Source organism: Balaenoptera ricei, chromosome 1 (genome assembly GCF_028023285.1).
Source record: "Balaenoptera ricei isolate mBalRic1 chromosome 1, mBalRic1.hap2, whole genome shotgun sequence".
Lineage (NCBI taxonomy): Eukaryota > Metazoa > Chordata > Mammalia > Artiodactyla > Balaenopteridae > Balaenoptera > Balaenoptera ricei.
The window spans coordinates 6,686,745-6,709,108 of NC_082639.1; the positions used below are offsets into that span (position 1 = coordinate 6,686,745).

A 22,364-nucleotide genomic window follows, 5' to 3' on the forward strand; every position below is an offset into this window, starting at 1 on the left:
AGAGCCCGTGCTTCACAACAAGAGAAGCCACTGCAATGAGAATCCCGCGCATCACAACAAAGAATAGCCCCCACTTGCTGCAACTAGAGAAAGCCTGTGCGCAGAAACGAAGACCCAACGCAGCCAAAGAAAAAAAAAAAAAAACAAACCTAAATACAAGAGTTAAAACTATAAAACTCTTAGGAGAAAACACAGGGGCAAATCTTCATAACCGGGCTTCCCTGGTGGCGCAGTGGTTGAGAATCTGCCTGCCAATGCAGGGGACACGGGTTCGAGCCCTGGTCTGGGAAGATCCCACATGCCGCGGAGCGACTAGGCCCGTGAGCCACAATTGCTGAGCCTGCGCGTCTGGAGCCTGTGCTCCGCAACAAGAGAGGCCGCGATAGTGAGAGGCCCGCGCACCGCGATGAAGAGTGGCCCCCACTTGCCGCAACTAGAGAAAGCCCTCGCACAGAAACGAAGACCCAACACAGCCAAAAATAAATAAATAAATAATTCCCATTTAAAAAAAAAAAAAAAAATCTTCATAACCTTGGATTTGTTTTTTAAATATTTATTTATTTATTTAGGCTGAGCTGGGTCTTAGTTGCAGCATGTGGGATCTTTTTTTTTTTTTTTTTTAGTTGCGGCATGGAGGCTTCTTAGTTGTGGCATGTGGGATCTAGTTCCCTGACCAGGGATCGAACCTGGGCCCCCTGCATTCAGAGCACGGAGTCTTACCCACTGGACCACCAGGGAAGTCCCCATAATCTTGCGTTTGACAATGGTTTCTTAAACATGACACCAAAAGCACAAGCAACAAAAAGAAAAATAGATAACTTGGACTTCAAATTAGAAACTTTTGTGTATCAAAAGTCACTACAAGGTGGGAATTCCCTGCTGGTCCAGTGGTTAGGATTCCGCGCTTTCACTGCTGAGGGCCCAGGTTCAATCCCTGGTCTGGGAACTAAGATCCTGCAAGCCGCGTGGCCTGGCCAAAAAAAAAAAAAGTTTAAAAGAGACTACAAGAAAGTGAAAAAACAAACTACAGAATGGGAGAGAATATTTGCAAATCATATATCTAATAGGATCCAAAAAATATAAAGAACTCTATGACTCAGGAACAAGACCACCCAATTAAAAAAATGGCCAAAAAAAAAAAAAAAAAAAAGGCCAAGTGACTTGGAAAGATTAAAAAATGGCCAATAAGCACATGAAAAGATGTTCAACATCATTAGACACTAGGGAAATGCAAATCAAAACCATAGTGAGATATCGCTTAACACCTACTGGGATGGCCATAATAAAAAAAAAAAAGGAAAATAACAAGTGTTGATAAGAATGTGGAGAAATTGGAACCTTCATACGTTACTGGTGAGAAGGTAAAATGGTGCAGCTGCAGTGGAAAATGGCTTAGTAGTTCCTCAAAAAGGTAAACATAGAATTACCATGTGACCCAGCAATTCCACTGCTAAGTACATACCAAAAAGAATTGAAAGCAGGGGCTAAAACAGATATTTGTACACCCAGGTTTATAGAAGCATTACTGGCAATAACCAAAAGGTAGAAACCACCCAAGTGTCTATCAACAAATGAATGGATATATGTGGTATATCTATAAAATGGAACATTACTCAGCCATAAAAAGGAATGAAGTATTGACACAGGCTCCAACACGTATAAACCTTGAAAACATTACACCAAGTGAAATAAGCCAGATGACTATTGTATGAATCCCCTTATATAAAATATCTCGAATAGGCAAATTTACACCCAGAGACAGAAAATAGAATAAAAGTTACCAGGAGTTAGGGTGGGGGGAGGAGAATGGGGAATTATTGCTTAACAGGTGTAGAATTTGTTTGGGATGATGAAAAACTTCTGGAAATAGATAGTGGTGATGGTTATGAAAGCTTTGGATGTACTTAACACCAGCCAATTGTACACTTAACAATGGTTAAAATGGTAAATTTTGCTATGTATATTTTGCCACCAAAAAAAAGAAAAAGAAAAAGACTAAGGCATTGTCTTTCACAGTAACTTGTCCATAATAGCATCAGGGGCCCTACAGAAAGACCGAGCGTCTGGGGAAGCTGCCCCCGCTTAGGCACGAGCGTGCCCCCCTCAAGAATGTGCAGTCATGGTGGCCGTCTGGTGGCCAAAAGAGGGAGCCCAAAGGTGATTGTCATCAGTTACAGCCGGTCTCAGAAGTGGCGGCTGTGTGACAGTGATGTTGGAGGGTTTTAATTGCTCCTGAATTAATGTGCTTACTCCTCACCCCTGGGGCGCCTGGGTTTAATTACTGTCTTAGGTCACATATGCAAATGAGTCTGCTATCATTCCTGGTCCCTGTGGATGGCAGCCCTGATTACCAAGCCCTCACACTTTGCAGCAAGATGGGCAGGAAGAAGGCCGGGCTGGCCTCCCCCTAGAGCAGAACTGGATGAAGGTGGTGCCTTGCCGGCCACATTTATGGGCCTAGATGAGCTGACACGTTCAAGGCTGCGTCTGGGGAGTCGTTACTACCTGGAGGCACCGGGAGATGAGTTGTCAATGGCAGAGGAGCCCTGGCGGACCTGAACTCCGGAACCCTTGGGGATAGAGGGTTCTTACAAAAAGGAAAGATTTGGGACGATGTCGGCGTGCAGAAGAGACCGTGGACCAGGGGTGGCCAATTCAAAAGCTGTGGAGGGCTGGGCAGGCATGTAACTAAGGGAAGCAGGAGGCAGGGGGCTGCCTTCAGAAGAATCCCTGGCGGTCCAGGGGTTAGGTCACTGGGCTTTCACTGCCGAGGGCCCAGATTCAATCCCTGGTCGGGGAACTAAGATCCCACATGCCGCAGGGCAACTAAGCCCACTCACTGCAACTACTGAGCCTGAGGGCCAGAACTACAGAGAAGCCCTCGTGCTGCAATGAAAGGTCCTGCGTGCCACAACTAAGACCTGACGCAGCCAAAAATAAATAAATAAAGATTTAAAAAAAAAACGGCTTAAAAAAAAATGGTGGCCAACTGCTGTCTTCTAGGAATGCGGGCCCAGTGTTGGCAATTTTCCAATCCATTAGAATGCAGAAATTGGAATTTAAAAAAAAAAATGTATTTATTTATGTTTGGCTGTGTTGGGTCTTCATAGTTGCACACAGGCTTTCTCTAGCTGCGGCGAGCAGGGGCCACTCTTCATTGCGGTGCGCAGGCTTCTCATTGCGGTGGCTTCTCTTGTTGCAGAGCATGGGCTCTAGGCGAGTGGGCTTCAGTAGTTGTGGCACGTGGGCTCAGTAGTTTTGGCTCGCGGGCTCTAGAGCACAGGCTCAGTAGTTGTGGCGCACAGGCTTAGTTGCTCTGTGGCATGTGGGATCTTCCCGGACCAGGGCTCGAACCCGTGTCCCCTGCATTGGCAGGCGGATTCTTAACCACTGCGCCACCAGGCAAGATTTCTTTTTTTACAAGGAATCTGTTTTTTAGATTTTGACAACTCATTTGAACTAAAAAAAACAACAACACTAGGTTGCCTGCGTTTGGGGGGTGGGGGTGGGGATTAGCCGGGAAGGGGCTCAAGGAACTCTTGGGGGTGTTGGAAACGGTCCGTTGTGGTGGTGGTGCTGGTTACCCAGGCGTATATGTGAAAACACATCAAACTGTATACTTAAAACGGGTGCCTGTTACTGAATGTTAATTATACGTCACTGAGGTTGGTTCAGTGGGTCCCCACACTTCTCCCAGGTTGCTGTGAACTTTCCACTCCAGACTCTGTCCCTTTTTGTTCAGTCATGGCCACGGGTGCTTTATATGCTCTAAAGACCTTCCTGCTCTTTCCCTATGCCCTGTACCTCTTCCTAGGTAAGTGTATCAGCACCTGATGGTTTAATTCATTCTATGCTGGGTGGGAGCCTAAGCTGAGGTGACCATCTATAATACTCTGTAATAAGCCATGAGGTAGCACTATTGGAGTATTAGCCTCATGGTACAGATCTGTTCAGTTGTTCAGCGGGAGGGCCAGAACCCAAACCTACGTGGTCCAGCTCCTGCTGGGCTCTCAGCCACTGCACTGGACGAGCTTGGGCTGCTGTGGGGAGCAGGATCTCCACTGCCGGGAGGAGAGCTGACCGCACACAGAATTCGTAGTCAAGAGCCAGGCTCCTGTCCGGGCTTCCTCCCGGCAGATGGCACAGCTCGCAGCTCTGGGGCCCGAGGTGACTGCCTTCGGACGCCATCTTCCGGCCTCAGCTGCGTGCAACAAAAATAGAATGACCAGGGCGGCCGGGGGGTTTCAGGGGAAGCCTGGCATTCTAGGCCTGCCTGGTCATCACCAATGCTGCAGTCCCTCTCCTGTACTCTAGTGCTTCTCAAGCTGAGCTGCACATTGGAGTCAGCTGGGAAACTTTTAATACGGGGTCTTTGGTTTCTACTCTGAGGTTCTGATCTACTTGGTCTGGGCAATGGGAGACTTAAAGGCTTCCGAGGTGATTCCAATGTATGGCCAAGTTTGCAAACTACACTGTTTCAACTTTTCAGCTGATTTTTGTTCTAATGTTGCAGGAATCTGGAAGTTGGAAGACAACCACAGATGAAAAGTAAATATTTCACGGGAAAGTATTTGTACTATGAGGTTAAAATTTAAAAAGAAAACACATAATGCAAGTCCAGAGACTACTACCAGAGATGTTTACTTTAAAAACACTTTAAGTTCCTGCAGTTGTGATCCAGAGAAATGTTTAACATCACAGGTCATCTTAAAGCCCAAGCGTGGCTTTCTGGAAACTCAGAATTAACGTTGCCTGTCCTGCTTCAGACAGGGCCTCCAGGAAGAGGCCAATGGTCTGCAATTCCTCCTGGCCTACTCCTGCCCATCCGCATCAGGAACATGCTTCGTGCTTGTCTCTGCTGGGTCAGAGCTGTCAACCATCCTCCCCAGGGGCTCAGTGTCCCCAGGGCCAGGGGGGCCCCAGCAGCCTTCCTTCCGGGTGGAGCAGATCTGAAAGGGCTCCTTGCCCTTTAACCCAAGAGTGAAAAATGCGTTTAACTGCCATTGTTTTAAAATAAAAGTGTCAGGAAATGTTGACATGAGACCAAGTTTAGAGACACTAATGCTAACTTGCTGCTTTAAAGTTTGGATGAACAAACATTCTAGTGAGACCGTCAGGCTGAGTTCGACTCACTTCCTTGCAGAGTCAGTTTTTAGATGGAAACCAGTCATACAAAGCTGGGACAGGCGAGTGGTTTTGGCTGTACACAGGAGAGCTGTACCACATTAGGTGAAGAAGCGTTTTGTCATTATTTGGAGATTAAGTTATGGTTTAAGACGTATGTGTGTGGTTGCCAAGTTCAAAAGGGGTGGTGGCTTTGTGACATGACTCGAGTCCTACTGTTTAGTCAAACACTAATCTAGGTATTACTGTGAAGCTATTCTGCAGACATAATTAAAACCACTTATCTGTTGACTTTGAACAAGGAATGATCTTGGATGATCTAGGTAGGCCTGAATCAGGTGAAAGGTCTTAAAAGCAGGGCTGACCCAAGAGAAATTTCACCTGTGTCCTGGTCACCCTCCCTTCTGACTGGCTGCCCTATAGATTGTGGATTAGCTTAGCCACAATCACAGGAGCCAATTCCTTGTGATAAATCCCTTAATATATGTACCTTCTACTGGCTCTGCTTCTTGGGTTAAACCCTGATACAGATGAGCAATAACAACAATGTCCACTGGGGGGCCTCGCCAGGTATTATAACCCAATTCAGAGCAACCATAGTATTTCATGTCTCACTGGTGCTTAGTCATTTCTCCAGAATGGTGCTTTCTGCAATGCTAATGCTTCACACCCGTGGTACCCAACTCAGTGGGCATCAGCCACGTGGAGCTTCTGAGGACTTGAAATCAGGTTAGTGAAAACGAGGAAAGAAATTAAATTAAAAAAATTTTTTTTCAATTTTTTAGGCCATGCTGTGCAGCATGCAGGATTTTAGTTCCCCGACCAGGGATGGAACCCGTGCCCCCTGCATTTGGGGTGTGGAGTCTTAACCACGGGACCATCAGGGAAGTCCCCAAATTAAATTTGAATGTATCTAAGTAGGGTTCTCCAAGACCCTCTGGATGCCCTCCTACTGCCCCCGAGCTACCCCTAACCATTCTTTTACCAGTTTCCCCTAAGGATGGAGAACCTGCCCCGCAGCCTGCCCAGGACGCTCAGCTTCCCTCTGGTTTGGACTCCTGGTGTGACCTAGAAGCTGCTGTCCTTGAGGTAATCTGCAAGAGCTCTGCATTTGTCTTTTCTCCCAAATTAACATGTCTGATCCTCAAGTCAGGCCTCTGGGCGCTGCCCGAGCTGCTGGGGAAGGGCACGGGCTGCCCATCTCTCACCTCTTCCCAAACCGGCCCTTCCCCAGGGCTTACGCGACATCCTGCACAAACTCCTCTTCCCCTTCTGTCATGACACAAAGCCTCAGCTCTTGTAGAGGTGCTCCGTGAATACTCAAGACGCGAGGACAGACAGACTGACGGACCACTTCATACACACACAGAGCATCCCTATGGGTCACTGAGGCCTTTTTATTTTGCACACAAAACCACCGGGGATCTTGCCTGTGGACGCCTCGGAGATGACAATGCAGATACACATGGCTCCAGACACTTGGTGGAAGCGAGGTGAGAAAAACAATGATTTGGGCCAATTATATAATTAGAGAGCTAGGGTTTCCAGCAGGGTTCCAGATGGTCAAGCTCGGCTTCTGCAGCAGGTCTAAGGAAGCAGTGAGAACGTCACAGGAAGGGGAGAGGGCAGTTAACTATCAGAGGCCCCTCAGAGCATCGGCGGGGGCCTCGAGCTGCCCAGGTGACATCAGGAGCAGGTCTAATTAGCCGACGAGTGACCGCAGGGCTCACCCGCACACAGCTTACTTAGCGAGGGGGTTTCTGAAGTTCCTGCCGGCAAACTTGGCCTTGCTGCCCAGTTCCTCTTCAATTCTTAGGAAGCAGAAAGATAGAGAGACGGGGAGAGAAAGAGAGAAGTCACACCTCAGTGCAGTAAGTTTTCCCACCCAGAGAAGTGGTCAAAGACACATTTCCTGCCAGGAAGTTGGGGACCCAACCATCGCCCAGTCTGTCTAACTATTCCCCTAAACATGAGCTTCTTGGAGATGCCAGGAATAGAAGAGCATTCGGCTCTCTCCGTCCACCCAATTCACGCAACAAGCTGTCTACCGGCTGCCCCTTCGCCTTCCTTCTCTTCCCCCCAGTGTTTCTGAAGGACAAAGAAGAAGATATGGTAGGACTATTTCTTAGAATATTTAAAAAAATGTTTTTTCAATGAAAGGATAACCCAGTTTCTGCAACAAATGGCACAGGGAAATAAGGAGGGGGCACTCATTAGTGTGAACTCTGTTTGGATCCTGATATCAAAAAAAAAAAAGGGTACTGATGTTACCACTAATCGTCGGCATCATCACTGTAGAGTGGTTATGTTAAAAAACAAAAATAAGTCCTTATCTGAAAGAAATATATACAAGTGAAATCATAAGATGCCTGAATTTGCTTTAAAATTCTCCATGAAAAAAGGGTGTAAAGAGACAAAACATGGAGGAATACAGACAGCTGGTGTATCCGGATAATGGGGAAGGGAGTACAATCTACTGTTCACTGATTTTTTTATAGGCTTGAAATTTTCCAGGATAAAGTTTCAAAGACGGGGTAATGTGGGAGGACTTATAAAATGGACGTTCCTTTTCCCTTCAAGACTGTAATAAAATAACAAAAGGGCAGATCTCCCTGTGTTTATAGGTGCTTCCCAAGGACACACTGAGACAAAAAAGGGGAGGGACCAGAACGTCAGAAGGCGCTGAAGAGTGGAAACCCTGCTGTTTGCCCTTTGGCAATTTTTCTTCCTCTCTCTGAGCTCTGGTATCTTTGTCCACAAAACAAGGGTGTAAAATGAGAGCATCAGTTGTCTAAAGGGGAGCCAGTTCCCTCTCCCACCAGAAGATGGCAGCATCGTGTGGAGCAGGCCCCGCTCTGGGCCAACGCTGCCAGGCACCTGACCCGTCCCAACCTAACATATCGGGCCAGGGCCCCTGCCCCACCCTCGTACCAGCCCCACAGGGCCAGGGGCTCCTCCTGGAGACCAAGCAAGCCCACACAGGCAGCGAAGGCAGCCGCTTTACCTGAGGATCTGATTGTACTTGGCCAAGCGCTCAGATCGGCACGGTGCGCCAGTCTTGATCTGGAAGGAAGAAAGAAAGGCCACAGTTGCTTACAGTGGACGCTGAATCTTCATGGGCATTTTGGGCAAGGGGAGGGTGCCACGGCAGAGAGCCAGCAATTTCTTAAAGAGGATCCCAGGCCCTAGGAAGGAGGGGATAAAAGAGGCACCCAGGACCCCATTCTCCCCCCTGCTCCCCCAGTCTGTGCTCAGGAAGTAGAGGTCAGAGAGAGAAGCAGGGAGCACCCTTCACCCCAGGGAGCTCTTTACCTGCCCGGTGCACAGTCCCACCACCAGGTCGGCGATGAAGGTGTCTTCAGTCTCCCCGGAGCGATGTGACACCATGACGCCCCACCCATTGGACTGGGCCAGCTTGCACCTAGAAGCCAGGGACAACCAGATGGCATGGGTCCACTGTCTGGGCACTGTGGCCCCTTCTGGCCTCCTGAGGCCATGACCCATCACTCCCGGTGGGGGGCCCGGGGCAGCCCTGAGCTCCCAACTGCTGGGGAAGAGGGTAACCCTCGCCCTCCTCTGAAGGGCCCGAGGACCTTTCTCTGCTCTCTAGTCACGTTTGAAAAACTGGGTTCAGACTCCTCAAGGGAGAGAGACGTGTGTCTCCTGACAAACATTCTCCGTGTGATATTAAATCAGGAGTGTAGGGCCACCAAGTGGTCAGGATTAGAACACAACTGCCCAACGCCCCGATCCTCTAGGGGCCAAAGCTTACTTTAAACGCCACCAGGAGTTCCAGTCAGGAGGGCCCCCTCCCTCCGTGCAAGGGCACTTACGCCTGCAGGGACTCGGTCACGGAGCCGATCTGGTTCACTTTGAGCAGGAGGCAGTTGCACGATTTCTCGCTCACAGCCTTGGAAATCCGCTTGGGGTTGGTCACGGTGAGGTCATCCCCCACCACCTGGATTCCCGCGCTGGCAGTGAACTTCTGCCAAGCTTCCCAGTCATCCTGGTCGAAGGGGTCCTCGATGGACACCACTGAGCAGAGCAGGGCAGAGCGTGTTCCATCAGCGTGGCCTCCCAGGCTGCTGACCCGCAGCACCCCAGAGCCCCCTCCCGCCCTCCTTCCCGCCTCACCTGGCCTCCCAACCCCCTCCTGGGACCAGGACTGCAGTCACCTGCGATCCCGCAACCCCACAGTTGTTAAGTGGGAAACTTCCTGCCCAGGGTGGTTTGAGTTTAGCGCCACTGAGAGCAAAAACAGAGCTGTGGACCCAGAGGGGTGAAGACCGGGCTTCGGGTCCTGGCTCCGCTTCCACCAAGTTACTTAACGTTAAACGCAGGGACTTAGAGACGCCTCCCGGTCTGAACACCTGCTCCACCATTTGCTGTGTGCCCCTGGGCAAGTTCTAACCCACTCTGTGCCTGTGTGTCCCCTCTCCCGTGTGCATCAGGTGACGCAGAGCCTAGGAGCACCCAGTGGTCCTGGCTCTCAAGGCTCCTTTCCTGTCAGTGGAGCCGGGACCACGTTTGCTCAGGAGGCGATCACACCGCACCGCGGCTGGCCGGCTGCCCGCTCTGCGGCACCAAGCACCCCAGTGAAGGCTCCAGCCACTCGCACACCTGCAGCCGCCCGGGAACACTCACCTGGGTGGTCCCTGATGAAGGACTTGTACAGGCTGGCCAGCTCGTCGGCTGTGATGTACCTGCTGGGGTCATCAGGGGACTTGAAGTCCAGGTCGTACTTGCCCGACCGGAAGAACTCAGAGGCAGCCACATCCATGCCGATGACGACCTTATCGGTGTAGCCGGCCTTCCCGATGGCGTTCTTCAGCAGCTCCAGGGCTGGAAAGAGATGGCGGTGAGAGTCTGGAAACCAGGAGGATGGAGACAAAATTCCCCTTTAACTCTGCCAAATGGGAACCGTACCGGAAGAGGAAGAGATGCTCTGGCCCCAAGCACCAGTTTCAAAGATTCCAGTTACTCTTTTCTGCTCTGGGGCAAGAAACCATTGGTCAGGGGCACTAGTGCATGGCCAAGTTGGAAATGGACCCTAAGAGGCTTTTTCACTGACAAATGCTCCCAAATTTAGCACCAAAGAACAGCTGTGCCGGCCAAGATACAGTGACCAGCTGAGACCAGCTGTCCCGCAGAACTAGCTTTAAATAGAGCCAAGGCTGAGATCCAAGAGGGAGCCCAGTGGACAGGGGGCCCGCACAGCGAGGCCCCCGCCCCTGCTCTGCTGTCCGGCCCAGGCTCAGGGTCGGCCTCGCTCAGCAGCGCTGCTGGTCGGGAAACTGACAGACACCGGCCCCTGTTCCACAACAAAGATCCCCAAGATTCAAACTGCGTGAAGGGCCACTTTTTATAGGTTAAAATAGCCGAACATCAGCAATTTCGTATGACTGACCCAAAGAGCAGGATGGACATTTTCTTTCACTAGCCATCCTTGAAGGCAATGAAATATGCTTGGAACCCTACTTTTTCTTCTAAAACAAAAAATTCATCCGTGAATTCTTTTCCTAAGACTTCTGTATTCTCTACTCAACTCTCACATTTAATCCTGTGCCTAAGGATTCAAAGCTAAATAAAGCCCGTGCAGCATTAGGGCGGCTGGATGACCCGAAACGGTTACTGACAGCAGTCCTCATCGCAGCCAGCATCCTTGAACACGGAGCAGGTTGCAAACCTTTGCCATCGCTGGGGGAGCAAGGACGACAGCAAGAAAACGAACCGCCTCCCTAGCCCACCGACAGCCCAGTTTAAGCAAATCATCAGGCCGTTCAGAGGTCGAATTAATAAGAAAATTTCTCGTGATTTTTTTTTTTTTTTTTTTTTAATGAAGCGCTAGCTCCCACATCTGCAGGGTTCTGCATTTTGCTACTTAATGAACGAAAGGTGGAAAGAGCAGCGCCCCTGAGGGCAGGCGTGGAAGGCTCGCAGACGCTGGGGGCGGTGCTCAGAAATCCAGGGGCTTCCTCCGGAGCCTCTACCTTCTTTGTTCTCCAGGATGTTGGGAGCAAACCCGCCTTCGTCTCCCACATTGGTGGCGTCTTTCCCGTATTTCTCCTTGATCACATTCTTCAGGTTGTGGTACACCTCCGCTCCGATGCGCATGGCCTCCCGGAAGTTTTCGGCCCCGATGGGGAGGATCATGAACTCCTGCATGGCCAGCTTGTTGCCAGCGTGAGAGCCCCCGTTGATGACGTTGAAAGCCTGTGGGGAGAGAGACAAGTACAGCTCCAGGCCCGGGGGGGTCGCGCCCCTCAGCAGCCCCCCGATGCCCAGGTGCACGGCTCCCACGTGGGGCCCGTGCGGCTCTGAAGCCACCAGGTCTCTCTGCACCGCGGTCACTACCACCACAAGTGCACACAACCCGACAAGGCAGGTACAATTTTCATCTCCCATCGACAATTAAGGAGATGGGTGCAGGGGGGCCGAGTCACCTGCTCAAGGTCACTCTTAGCTGGTGGCGGCGGAGTTATTTGCAGCCGAGACCCCCAGAGCCTGCTCTACCCGTGTGCTGGAGAGTCACCCGTGTATGAGGTCGAGCGGCGGGAGGTCTCGGGACCCCATGAGAAAGCGAACGCTCGCCACTCACCGGAACTGGCAGGATGACCTCGGCATTGCCAGCCAAGTCGGCAATGTGGCGGTACAGGGGCACCCCCTTCTCAACGGCGCCAGCCTTGCACACAGCCAGGGACACGCCCAGGATGGCGTTCGCACCAAACTTGGCTAGAACAGAACAGGTTATGTTAAGGGATTTCTTACTCACCAGCCTTCCCGCCTCCCCGCCTGCGCTACTGTGTGCACCCTGGATTGTATTCGGAACCTTTTCCTTTCTATCTCCTTTGCATATTCACACCAGAAATGCAATAGCCTTCCACGTAGGCTGCTTTTTCCCCCAAAGAGAAAGCCCTTTCTTTGGTCCATGGGACTCTGGAAAATTCCACAAATTGCTCGATTATATAAAGCACGAGCCTCTTCTGAGTAACCCTACATGCCTGCTGCTGTCAGCTAGCTATGCTCCTGATATTTAAAAATGTGATTTTTTAGAGTTAGGGGAGGACCGCAGACAGTTACGTAATTCATCGTTAGGGACGACACGACCTCTCCCCAAAGGACTTCAAGGGTCTTCAGGAGAAGCCACAATCTTCCTGGCAAAGACCCCACCTCAGGCCACTCACATTTATTTTCTGTGCCATCCATCTCTATCATCAGCTTGTCGATCTTCTCCTGCTCCACGACGTTCAGTTTCTACAGGGAGAGGGAGGATAAGCTGCTTGGGAGGGAGTGGTGCCTCTACCTGCATGCCCTGTGCCCTCCTGTCACAGAGCCATCAACCCTTGGAACCGTGCAAAGCCCAGATCAATTCTATGTTATCCATGTGTTTGGCAGGCAAAAAAAGGGGGAATGCCAAGAGAAAATGGGGAGACAGAACAATGCCCTTCACTTGCTTTAAGAGCATCAGGCATTTCTCCAAGCACGAGGGATCCGACAATGCATGGTCCTCATGTCATAAAGGGGAGTCTACTGAGGGAGTCCGAGGTCACGTTACACATGAGGCAGAACTGTCTGCTTCATGCTAAAGAAGGAATTACTCCAAAGCAGTGTGACTTTTGGGGCAGCAAATAACAGAATTCATTGTTCTTTACCATCAAAGTCAGTTTCTGCCGTCACTCGGCTGCCCTCAGTGACAGCAAACTCCATCATCTGATGGAAGATACGAGTTTTGTACGTAGTCCACAATCATTTAGCAAAATGTTTGACGACTGATGAAAATGACTATTTTTGGTGAGAGTATAAATAAAACTGGTGTCTTAAAAACTGGCTCAAAGTAATGTAATAAAAGTCGGCATTACTTTAAAAACTCCATAAGTGAATGATACCAGCATGTTATTTATAACGTTTCTTATATAAAAGCTAAAATATGAAAGAAAACCAGAATCTGTAAGTCCATCATGCCATGTTAACAATACGGCATCTTTTGCTTTCGTGACAAGGCATCTTTGGGTAAAGTTAGAAGCCACCCCAGCAGATGGCTTGAGGCCAACCCTCACCAAGAGTTAGACTGAAGTTTGTCTCCCCCAAGTAAAGAAAAATGTCCAGGAAAGCCCTGCTCACTGTCAGTCAGGCCAGGTGAGGGCGCAGAGGCACAAAGAACAGCGGTGTGTGGAGGGCCCCAGGAGGCTGGGCCGGAAGGTGTGCGTGGCAAGGCAGTGCTGAAAACCTCCGCCTGGGGACCCATTACAGACAGCCACGTGGGCCAGGCCACAGCAGGCAAGCTGGGGAGAGGATCAGCAGAGGGGCCGCTTGCCCCCGGCGTACAGGGTGGAGCCGGGAGAGGGGCCATACCAAGGAGGACACACAGGCCGAGGCTGGGTTTGGACCCGAGAAAGGGCCATAGTTACGGAGAGTGGGGCTGGAGGGAGGATAAACGAGACCAAGCCCCAGACCCACTTCAGCTACAGCAGCTCCACTTTGATCTGTTTGACACATTGAGGTTTCAAGTAGGATTTTATATAACGGGAGTTCTGCTGTTTAAAAAGACAGTAAATAATTCCACAGTTCATGAAAAATGGGTCAGTCGCCACGGATACTACATTTAACGCCCCTGAGAGCTGCTCTTAAAATCTGGATCTTAACTCCCCGAAGGTCAAGATGGCTGTGGGGAAACATCAAGGCTCTAAGAGCTTCCCGTCCCTCGGATCCAATTCCATGCGCTGTTAGCCATGGACACGTGGACAGGCAGAGGGTGGGTTAGGAAAGGCGAAGTTATTCGCATGCACGACAGGGAATCCAACTGGCTTCTTTAGCTCTCAGAATAAGCTCTTCCATGAACAGGAAAGCCTCCTGGGCTGGCCTGGGAGGCGCTTTGATAGCATTAATATACATTAGTTATCAGGAGGCAGGTCCTACCTTGCTAACCAGGGCAGGCGCAATAGTTTTATTGATGTGCTCAACAGCCTTTGAGACACCTGGAAGGAATAATCAAATCAAATTACCGACATTAATGAAAGACAGGCTTGAGCAGCATTGCTGGAGAGAACCACTCACCACGTTAACCCAGATATTCAGAGCCCACCAAAGACCTTCAATGGGACCTCCTTCAAATCCCCATCGCCCTCTCCCCCCCGGAATCGGAGGGCTTTCTGGCCCAGTCTGAGTGCTCTTACCTAGGACCCCCAAGGGTTAGAGCCGCACACAGAGCAACCATCCAGAGTGTCTGAAGGGAGGTTAGTTGGCAAGACCATGCACTGGACAGGCCAGCTGCCGAGACTAAAGGACGCCCAATGTATGTGTTACCTGTGTGCACAGGGCTGGCGCCAGGAACTCGTTAATATACTTAATGGGTCTGGAGACACCTGACCAGTAGAGATGGGCAGAGAAGGAAAAAAGAAAGACTGAGAAGAGAACAGGCTGTGCAGGAGGCTGAGTGAGAGAAAGAGAGGAAACAGGAAGACAGGGAGAACGCTGCAGGGACCGTGCATCTGTCCTCATTACAGCCAGGGCACAGCACTGCCCTGCCGCTGTAGGCACGTAGGCCTGGGCCGCCAGCAAGGCCCCTGGGGAGAGCTCTCTGCACAAGCTGCCTCCCTCCAGTGGGGCGCTGCGACCCTGGCCCAGCGCCCCCAGCCCCACCTCGCCCTCGCCTCCTCCCCTGCGGCGTTTTTGGACTCTTTCCTCATCGCCCTCCCTGGAGAGTTGGCAGTACACGTGCCCTCCACCTGTCTACACGTGTGGCCCTTCGGAAGACCACAAACCATGAACTGTCATGATATGCTTTTGCTTCCTCTCCAGAACCAATTCCCGTCCCCGTTGAGAATGCCCAGTCTAGCCCTATCTGCTTTTCTGTAGTTTGGGCACACAGGTTCTATCTACAGAAAGGTGAACACTGCCAACACAGTACCCAGCCCGTGTGCATACAGCCCAGCGGAGGCTGGCTCTGCCAGAGACCGAAAGACAACGACAGGCCATCAATGGTGAGCCATCAGCCAGGCCTTCGGGAGCTCTTCTCCTCCACGACTAGACCCTGAAGAGGCCTGATGGCCCGGAAGGCCCTCAGAGCCCTCCCGGAGGATGGGAGGCTGCTCCTTAGTACTAGATAACTTGTCTTCTTCTTCTCCCACATCCTCTGACCCAACCAGGAGTTCTTCACAGATTGGAGACAAACCGCAGTAGAAGTAAGTGTTAAAACGCCTGCCCTGAGCGCCAGGGTCAGGGATGCTGGAACCAGTCAGCCAGCTCTCCCAGCTCCTCCACGTGCGGCGCCCACACTCTGGGCCGAATCAGAGGCCTGCTACCCTCAAACGCAAGCCGTGGGGAGCAGGAGGCAGGCTGTGGCTGCCGGGGGCCGGCCTGGGCTCGGCGCTTACCTTTGCCCATGTAGCGCGTCTTGTCGTTGTCCCGGAGCTCCAGGGCCTCGTAGATACCAGTTGAGGCGCCACTGGGCACAGCAGCTCTGAAGAGACCTGGATGTGGAGAGAGGAGGGCGAAAAACAGTTAACGACTAAGAAACAGCTCCCGCCCTCACCCAAGTCCCTCCCCGCTCACAGAGGGCAGCTGCCCTTAGGAAGGGTTACTTCCTCCCAACGACGGCAAGACTCAGCCGGGCTGCTCCTCCCGCCTTTCATGCTGTTAGGGTTCTGCACGGCAGACACTACAGCACAGCTGACGAGTTTCTCTAAAGAAAAAGGTCTAGAGCAGAGCTTCTCAGATTTTAACGTGCACACGTATCACCTGTGGGTTAAAGTGCAGATTCCAAAACAAATGGGAGGTCTGAGCCCACACCTCTCAAAGCTCCCCACTGGGGCCCCGGAGCTGGGCCGTGGACCACCCCCAGCAGCGCGGCCTAAAATACAATGCAAGCCACCTACGGGATTTAAGCTTGTCTAGCAGCTAGTAACCCACGAAAACACTGGGCTATTTTAGACAGTCCAGCTGTAGAGCACCGTGGCCAAGCTTCCCTCAGGCCAGTGAGATGAGGCTGCTAGCTTTCCAGCCTTGAAAGCGCTGGCTCAAGAGGTATCTCTACAGCTCACCTGCCTCAGCTTAGGGAGCAATAAATGCTATTTGGGGGTTCTCTGCATAACAGGAAACCAGAAAACAGGACAGATTGGAAGAGAAAAGGAATAAGCACAGTAACACTAGAACCCAATCAAGCATGCACTGCACAATCCTGCAGACATAGAAACCAGCTGCCTGGTTAAGCCTAGACTGTGGAGCAGAAAAACGGCAAAGCTTCTTGAAGAAGGACAGACAGTGCCAAGAAAGGTACTGCAGAAATCGGTTACACAGGGCAGAAGGGTTAGGGGAGCAGGAAGTGTGGGCAGCCTCTTGAATCTCCTTGAAACCGTTAGGGATTTCCCCATCTGAGGTATGCGGGAGATGTGAAGGGAAATGAACTAAGAGGAAAAACCCAACCAAGTATCGCAGTCATACTTGGTTGCATGCCTGTGCCACCGCACCGACTGTGCGACCAGCAGGACACACGTTCTTCTCGGCACAGGCCCTGGCTTTCTCTGTATCCATCAGGCGCTGGACCAGGTGAAGAAATGAGGAAAGCAAGAGTGACCCTAATGTCAACTATGGACTTTGGGTGATGATGTGTCAACGCAGGTTCGACTGTAACAAAGGTACCGCTCTGGTGGTGGCGGTGATAGTGGGGACAGGGGGTAGACAGGAATGCTCTGTACCTTCCACTCAATTTTGCTGTGAACCTAAAACTGGTCTAAAAAATAAATTCTAAGAAAGAAAGAAGTGATGAAACGTTCTTAACAAATTTATGACTTCCTGTTATTTTTTTCTTTTCTTGAAAGGATTAAGACACATAAGAGAAAGTTCCATTCATTTAAATGTCAAAAGACATTAATTTTAGTCATTTTAAAGAGTTTCAAAGAAAACTCCCCCTCCCAACAATCTTCTAGTGTCCTGGGTCTTTTTTCGTTGTTCAAAGTCCATTAATTTCCAAGTGGAAAGTTCCACTCTCTGACTAAGTGTGCCAGTTTCATAAGCTGAAAGGAAATTCTCACCATCTTCTGAGAACACACGGCATTTGCCACAAGGCACATGCCCAGAAGCAATCGTGTTCTGAGGGCACCCCGACAGTAACCAAAGGCAGACTCCTGCCCAGTGAATCTCGACTCGAGGGGCCTTCATTTTCTGGGCAAGGGGGAAGGGAGGACAGGAAGGGAAGGCTTCCACAGCCAGGCCTGTGATTCAGACCATGACTCAGCTCTGACTGGCAGGCCTGTGCTCAGCACCACTGGGTGATTCTGCCTGAAGTTCCTTTTCCAGCTTCAACCATTTAGAAAACAGCAGAGACATTGCTGGAGGTAACGCAGGGCTAGGGAAGCACTACAGTTTCTTAAAGTAAAAAAGAAAAATGGGGGAGCTTTTAAGGGTTCCCATTCTATTCTTTTCTCACGTGGGCAAATTCTTCCTACGAGGACTTACAGCCAGGTAAAAATATGAGCCTCTGGAATGTTCCAACACCCCAAAGTAAAAACTGTCCCGGATCCTCTAAGAGTGATTTCTGGAAACGGAGATAAGAGCGCTATATATACCCTTGTACTCCCCTAATCTCTTTCCTTTTCAAGGAAGAAAGATCCATCCTATCACGCCGTATCTACGTATTTGGTCACAGCAAGCTGTGAAGCAAACTAGTGATAGGCCCTTTTAGGGACAAGGTTATCACATTACCTCCCCACCTCACTGACCTAGCAGCCAACCTGTGTTCTGCTCTATGTACCAAGAAGCACCAAGACAAGGACCTCTTGCCTTAAAACCCTCCCAACCTGCCCCCAGTGGGGAACCACAGCCTACCAGCATGTGCAGACCAGAAAGAAGGGCTTTTACCACAACAGACGTTTTCTTGCCTAAGGCTCTGTCATTTGAAGTTTTAAAAAATGGAGTGTGGTGCTAGGGACTATAGAAACAAAGGCGGCCCATACCTTTTGAGGTGTAGAGATCAACCTCAACAGTGGGATTCCCACGAGAGTCGAAGATCTCTCTGGCGTGGATCTTGAGGATAGACATGGTGAATTTCTGTGGGGAAGCACAGTCCATATTTTCCATAAACCATAAGGCAGCCTCGACTCATTATGCAAGGGGTCACTTCTGAGGATCCCTAGACTAGAAAGAGTCTGCATAAACTAAAAACTGGATGTAGGAAGGCTGACTGGAGTGGGAGAAAATGCCTGCTGGAGAGCACTGGGAATTGTTCCTAAAAAGTAGGTAGGGGCAGCTCTGCAAGGCCCTAGTAGTTCAGGTCTTGTCCTACAGGCAAAGCAAGCCCGGCAGTGCGCGTGCTGACGGGCAAGATTCACACGTTGATGGCGTGCAGAGTGTCTGAAGAAGAGAGTCTGAAACTGGCTGTCATCAGTTACCAACGAGGGTAGGCGCGGGGCCATGGGAAAGGGACCAAATCAGGACCAAGGGGACGTGAAGGCCACAAGCAAACCCATCTAGGATTTAAAAAAAAAAAAAGGGTGGGTGGGGGGGTGACCAGGAGGAAAATCTGGTCTGTAGTGGAACAGTGAATTAAAAGTTGGGAACACAGTTCATCAAGTAAAACCTGAGGTAGCAGGAGAAGGCTCAATTGGTCGATGTTGGATAATCAGTTAGAAATTCTGAGTCTGGAGGCCAGAAATGAGCTCCTTGGTCTATGTGCTGTGATCTTTGCCAATTTCTGAGCCTTTCAAACCTCACAGTACTTGGGCCTTTAGCAAGACAGGGCACACAAATAACATTATCTAGTCAGTGTTGCTTTCAATGGGCATTTCACCCCACTTAAAAAACTTAATTATGAAATGGCGTGATCTGTAACTAGAAAAAGGATTCTATCTTTGAGCACCAGGATACGCCAAGGGAAGAGCTTTCCTTTGAAAACACCTTTAGAGAGAAGGGGAGGGGGGTGGTCTGCAGCCACAGAGAACAAATATCAAGAGCTCAAAGAAAGCCCCTTTCTTGCTTTTTTCTCCCAGAGGCTCTCCAAGGAACAACGGAATCGAACAACTTGTAGGACTGAAGTGGAGAGGAACCAAATCAGTGTTTGGAAGCCATTATCTAGCTGGGCTCCTCTCCATTATCTTCTCTGGAATGTTCTGAAGCAGCAAATGGCATCTTTTTAAGTTTCAAAATTAGATACTGAAGTCACTTCTGTGGCTTTGTTTTTTCTTTGTAACAATGGAGTTTTATTCATTAGCCAATAAAAAGGTATCTAGTTCTTAATCTCAAAAAGGCAAATTTGTTTAAAATCTTTTAAGTTTTAAAATTTTAGTTAACTTTGAGTTTTGGCAAATCATATACCCGTGTAACACTGACCGCCCCAAAAAAGTCCCCAGAGGCCATTTCCAGTCACTGCTCCCCCTGCATCCCCAGGCCACCACTGATTTACCTCATAGATTTTAGATGCACTTTTAAGCACATCTTCATTACACTTCTTCATCATACAGTTATTAAGATTTCATTTCTGGTTTTATTTTAGTGATATAAGACAAGGCAGTCGACTGATTTCACGATGTGAAAATAAAATTCAACTTATCTTGAAATTAGGTAGTAAAACTTTTCTCCGAAGTCATTAAAATGCAGGGAGCACAGGCAGGGCGGAAGGTGGGTCTGACTAGGAGCCTGCACAGCCTTTTATCTGCCTGGACTGAAGCCCGGACCAGGGGCGGCACGAGCACACCGGGCAGCCGGGGCCTAGGTGTGCCCCGGAAGCAGGTCAGCCGGCTGCCCACACCGCCCAGGGGGAAGACCACATTGCCGAGGAACCAGCGAACAGGAAGTTTTCTCAAAGTACATCCTTTCTATGTCAGATCAGGGGCCGACTGTTGGTGGCCAGCCCCGGGGAGCAGGGAGCGCCTCGTGCCCGACTTGGGCGAGGTCGCCTGCAGGGCTTCCAATGACCCCACGGCTCTGCTGCAGTCCCCTCCAGATCAAGTGCCTTCTGAAGGCAGATCAGTCCCTGCTCATTCCGGAGCAGGGACGGGCTGGACACTCAGGCGCCAGGCCGAGGGCCACCAGCGGGAGGCAGGGTCGCGGGGCCGGGGGTGGGGTGGCCTGCAGCTTCCCGGGCCTCTCTCCTTTTCCGGCCCCCTTTCTCCATTCTCGGAAGAACCTGGCTTTAATGAACACGCGGGTTAGGCCTGGAGCGCTCGCCACACCTTCCACCCTCACCGCCTGCTGTCCTGGTGACCGCGTGTTCTACCTCTAACCTCCCGAGACAGTGACGCGGCCCCGTAACTCGTAATCACAGGCTGAGCTGCACCTTCGCCTCCGGAGAAACCGGGCGCCGCGCCCCCGCCTCGGGCCGCGACTCCGGCCCGGGGAGGCCGCTCGCGCGCGCCGACCCGCCCCTTCCCCGCCGAACCCCCGGGCACGCCGTCTGAGGGGCAGAAGCGCCCGCGGGCCCGGGGCACCCACGCGCCGCCTGCCCGGGCGCTTGCTCGGCAGCCCTTCCTTGAGTCCTCACCCGGCCGCCTGAGGTCGCCGCACGAGAGAGAAGCAGAGGGTGCTGCGGTCGCCGAGAGCGAGCGTTAACGCGCAATGTCCGGACGTTCCAAGTCCCGCGAGCTCGTCTCCGCTCCGCCGGCCTGGACTTCCTGCCGAGCTCGAGGGGACCCCGCCCACTTCCCGCCCCTCAAGCCCACCGCCTCCGCGCTGCCTCGCCATTGGCCCAGCGCGCCGTCACTCGGGCCCTCGCCTCCGAGGGAGGGGTGGGACTGCGGGCGCCGGGAACTGGAAGAGGGGGCGACGTCTCGGGTAGTTGGGGCGGGGTCGGGCTGGGCGCCCCCACTCCCCCGCGGCTATGTCGGCATGCGGGCGAGCCCCCGTCCCCCTTCGCTCCCGCCCGCCGCTGGGACCCGCGGCTGAGCGGAGTCTGTGGCGCCGGGGCCTCGGGGGAGGGGCGGGGCGGCGCGGCCGGCGCGGCCGGCATGAGGGCTCGGGGCTCCGTCACGTACTCCGAGTCCCGCACGCACGCCGCGTCGCCCCGGCGCCGCACGTCCGGCCCACGACCCTGGTGACGACCTTCGCGGCCCGCCCTTCCCGGCCGCCCCACCCGTCGCCCCTCAGCGCGGTGCCGGAGACCCCGGCGCCCTGGAGACGTTGGCGGCCGCGCGCCCGGACCCCGCTCCCGGGCCGCGGGGTCGCGAGCCCGGCCACGTGTGCCCACCCGCGCCTGCGCCCTGCGCGCCCGGCTGCCCTCCCGCCAAGGTGACCCGGTCCCTTTGTCCTTGCGTCGGTCACACAGGAGTTATTAGGCCAAGAGCCGAAAGAATGTTCGCTTTCCCTTAATTACAGCGCTTCCTATGTGCCAGGCACTCCTCCACGTGCGTGCCCAGGGTTAGTTCATTCTTCGGCTCTTGTTAATGTTGGATCTTGAAAGTAAGCTTCTATACCTCCCTTTCCCATACATGTGAACCATACTTGTACTGATTTGGGAATGGAATTTCACACAGACTCGGGGAATTTCTCAAAGTTCAAAACAGGTAATATTCCAGAGTAGTCTGACGAATGAAAACCAGGCAAGAGTGGGTGCAGTTATTTTCCCCTTCTGATGAAGAAAGAACTGATACCCATTTCAGATCAGTTCTACAGCACATCTCCCCCCGACCCCGCAAAACACACTCAAGGAAGGGCTTCGTTTTCTAATAGAGTTGTTTTTGTATTTTCTTAGCGCTCCTCTTGGTCTGTAAGTCTGTGAGCTAAAACAATGTCGTACATCGCCATACTTAACCCGTTGCCTTACATGGAGAGATTTCGAGTGTATATTTGATTTTAATTATTATTTCTTCTGGTCAGCTGCAAAAACTGCTTTTATTCCTTAATTCCTAGCCTTGGGTAAAGCTGAAGGCCTACTGAGTCCACTGTATTTGTTTTCCATTGACTAAGGAGAAAGAACTTTAGGATTAAATTCAGCAAAAAAGCAACAAGGAAATTGTAAAATGTTTCCTAAAGAATTATGTGAATTTTGCAAGCAGTTTGTGATTTCCCCAGCAATACACTGGTGTTTCAGACTGCTTAAGACCAAGATCCCAGCCCCATGACTCAGCAGCTAAATCAACAGCCACCATCTGCTAAACCTTAAGAACTCAACAGAAATCAAGACACTTAGAACTCTTATTTTCAGAGCAATTCTAAGGTGTGGCCCTGAAAGGGCTCCAAAACAATCTTTCGTTTTATGTTAAAATGGTTAGAGAGATAAAGATAGAAAGACATAGCTCTTATAACAGTTCTCT

The 22,364-nt window shown here is 51.3% G+C and overlaps 1 protein-coding gene and 1 non-coding gene across 3 annotated transcripts; both read right to left on the reverse strand.

Moving 5' to 3' along the window:
• Positions 1-665: 665 nt before the first annotated feature.
• On the reverse strand, positions 666-738 carry TRNAQ-CUG (transfer RNA glutamine (anticodon CUG)). The gene has a single exon. It is a non-coding gene; the product is annotated as a tRNA-Gln (tRNA).
• A 5,763-nt stretch (positions 739-6,501) lies between these two features.
• On the reverse strand, positions 6,502-20,705 carry ENO1 (enolase 1). 2 transcript variants are annotated; one of them, XM_059912103.1, is made up of 12 exons: positions 20,597-20,705; positions 18,075-18,168; positions 15,498-15,593; positions 14,041-14,099; positions 12,309-12,378; positions 11,723-11,856; positions 11,115-11,337; positions 9,769-9,966; positions 8,958-9,159; positions 8,437-8,545; positions 8,129-8,187; positions 6,502-6,935 (listed from the first exon to the last, which is right to left on the reverse strand). In XM_059912103.1, exons 2-12 carry the CDS (start codon positions 18,157-18,159, stop codon positions 6,866-6,868), a joined length of 1,305 nt encoding a protein of 434 aa, XP_059768086.1. In that variant the 5' UTR covers positions 18,160-18,168; positions 20,597-20,705; the 3' UTR covers positions 6,502-6,865. The 2 variants fall into 2 exon arrangements, with proteins under 2 accessions (XP_059768086.1, XP_059768077.1); XM_059912094.1 differs by lacking the exon at positions 14,041-14,099 and adding an exon at positions 14,428-14,486 and having other exon boundaries at positions 20,597-20,690.
• Positions 20,706-22,364: the final 1,659 nt, after the last annotated feature.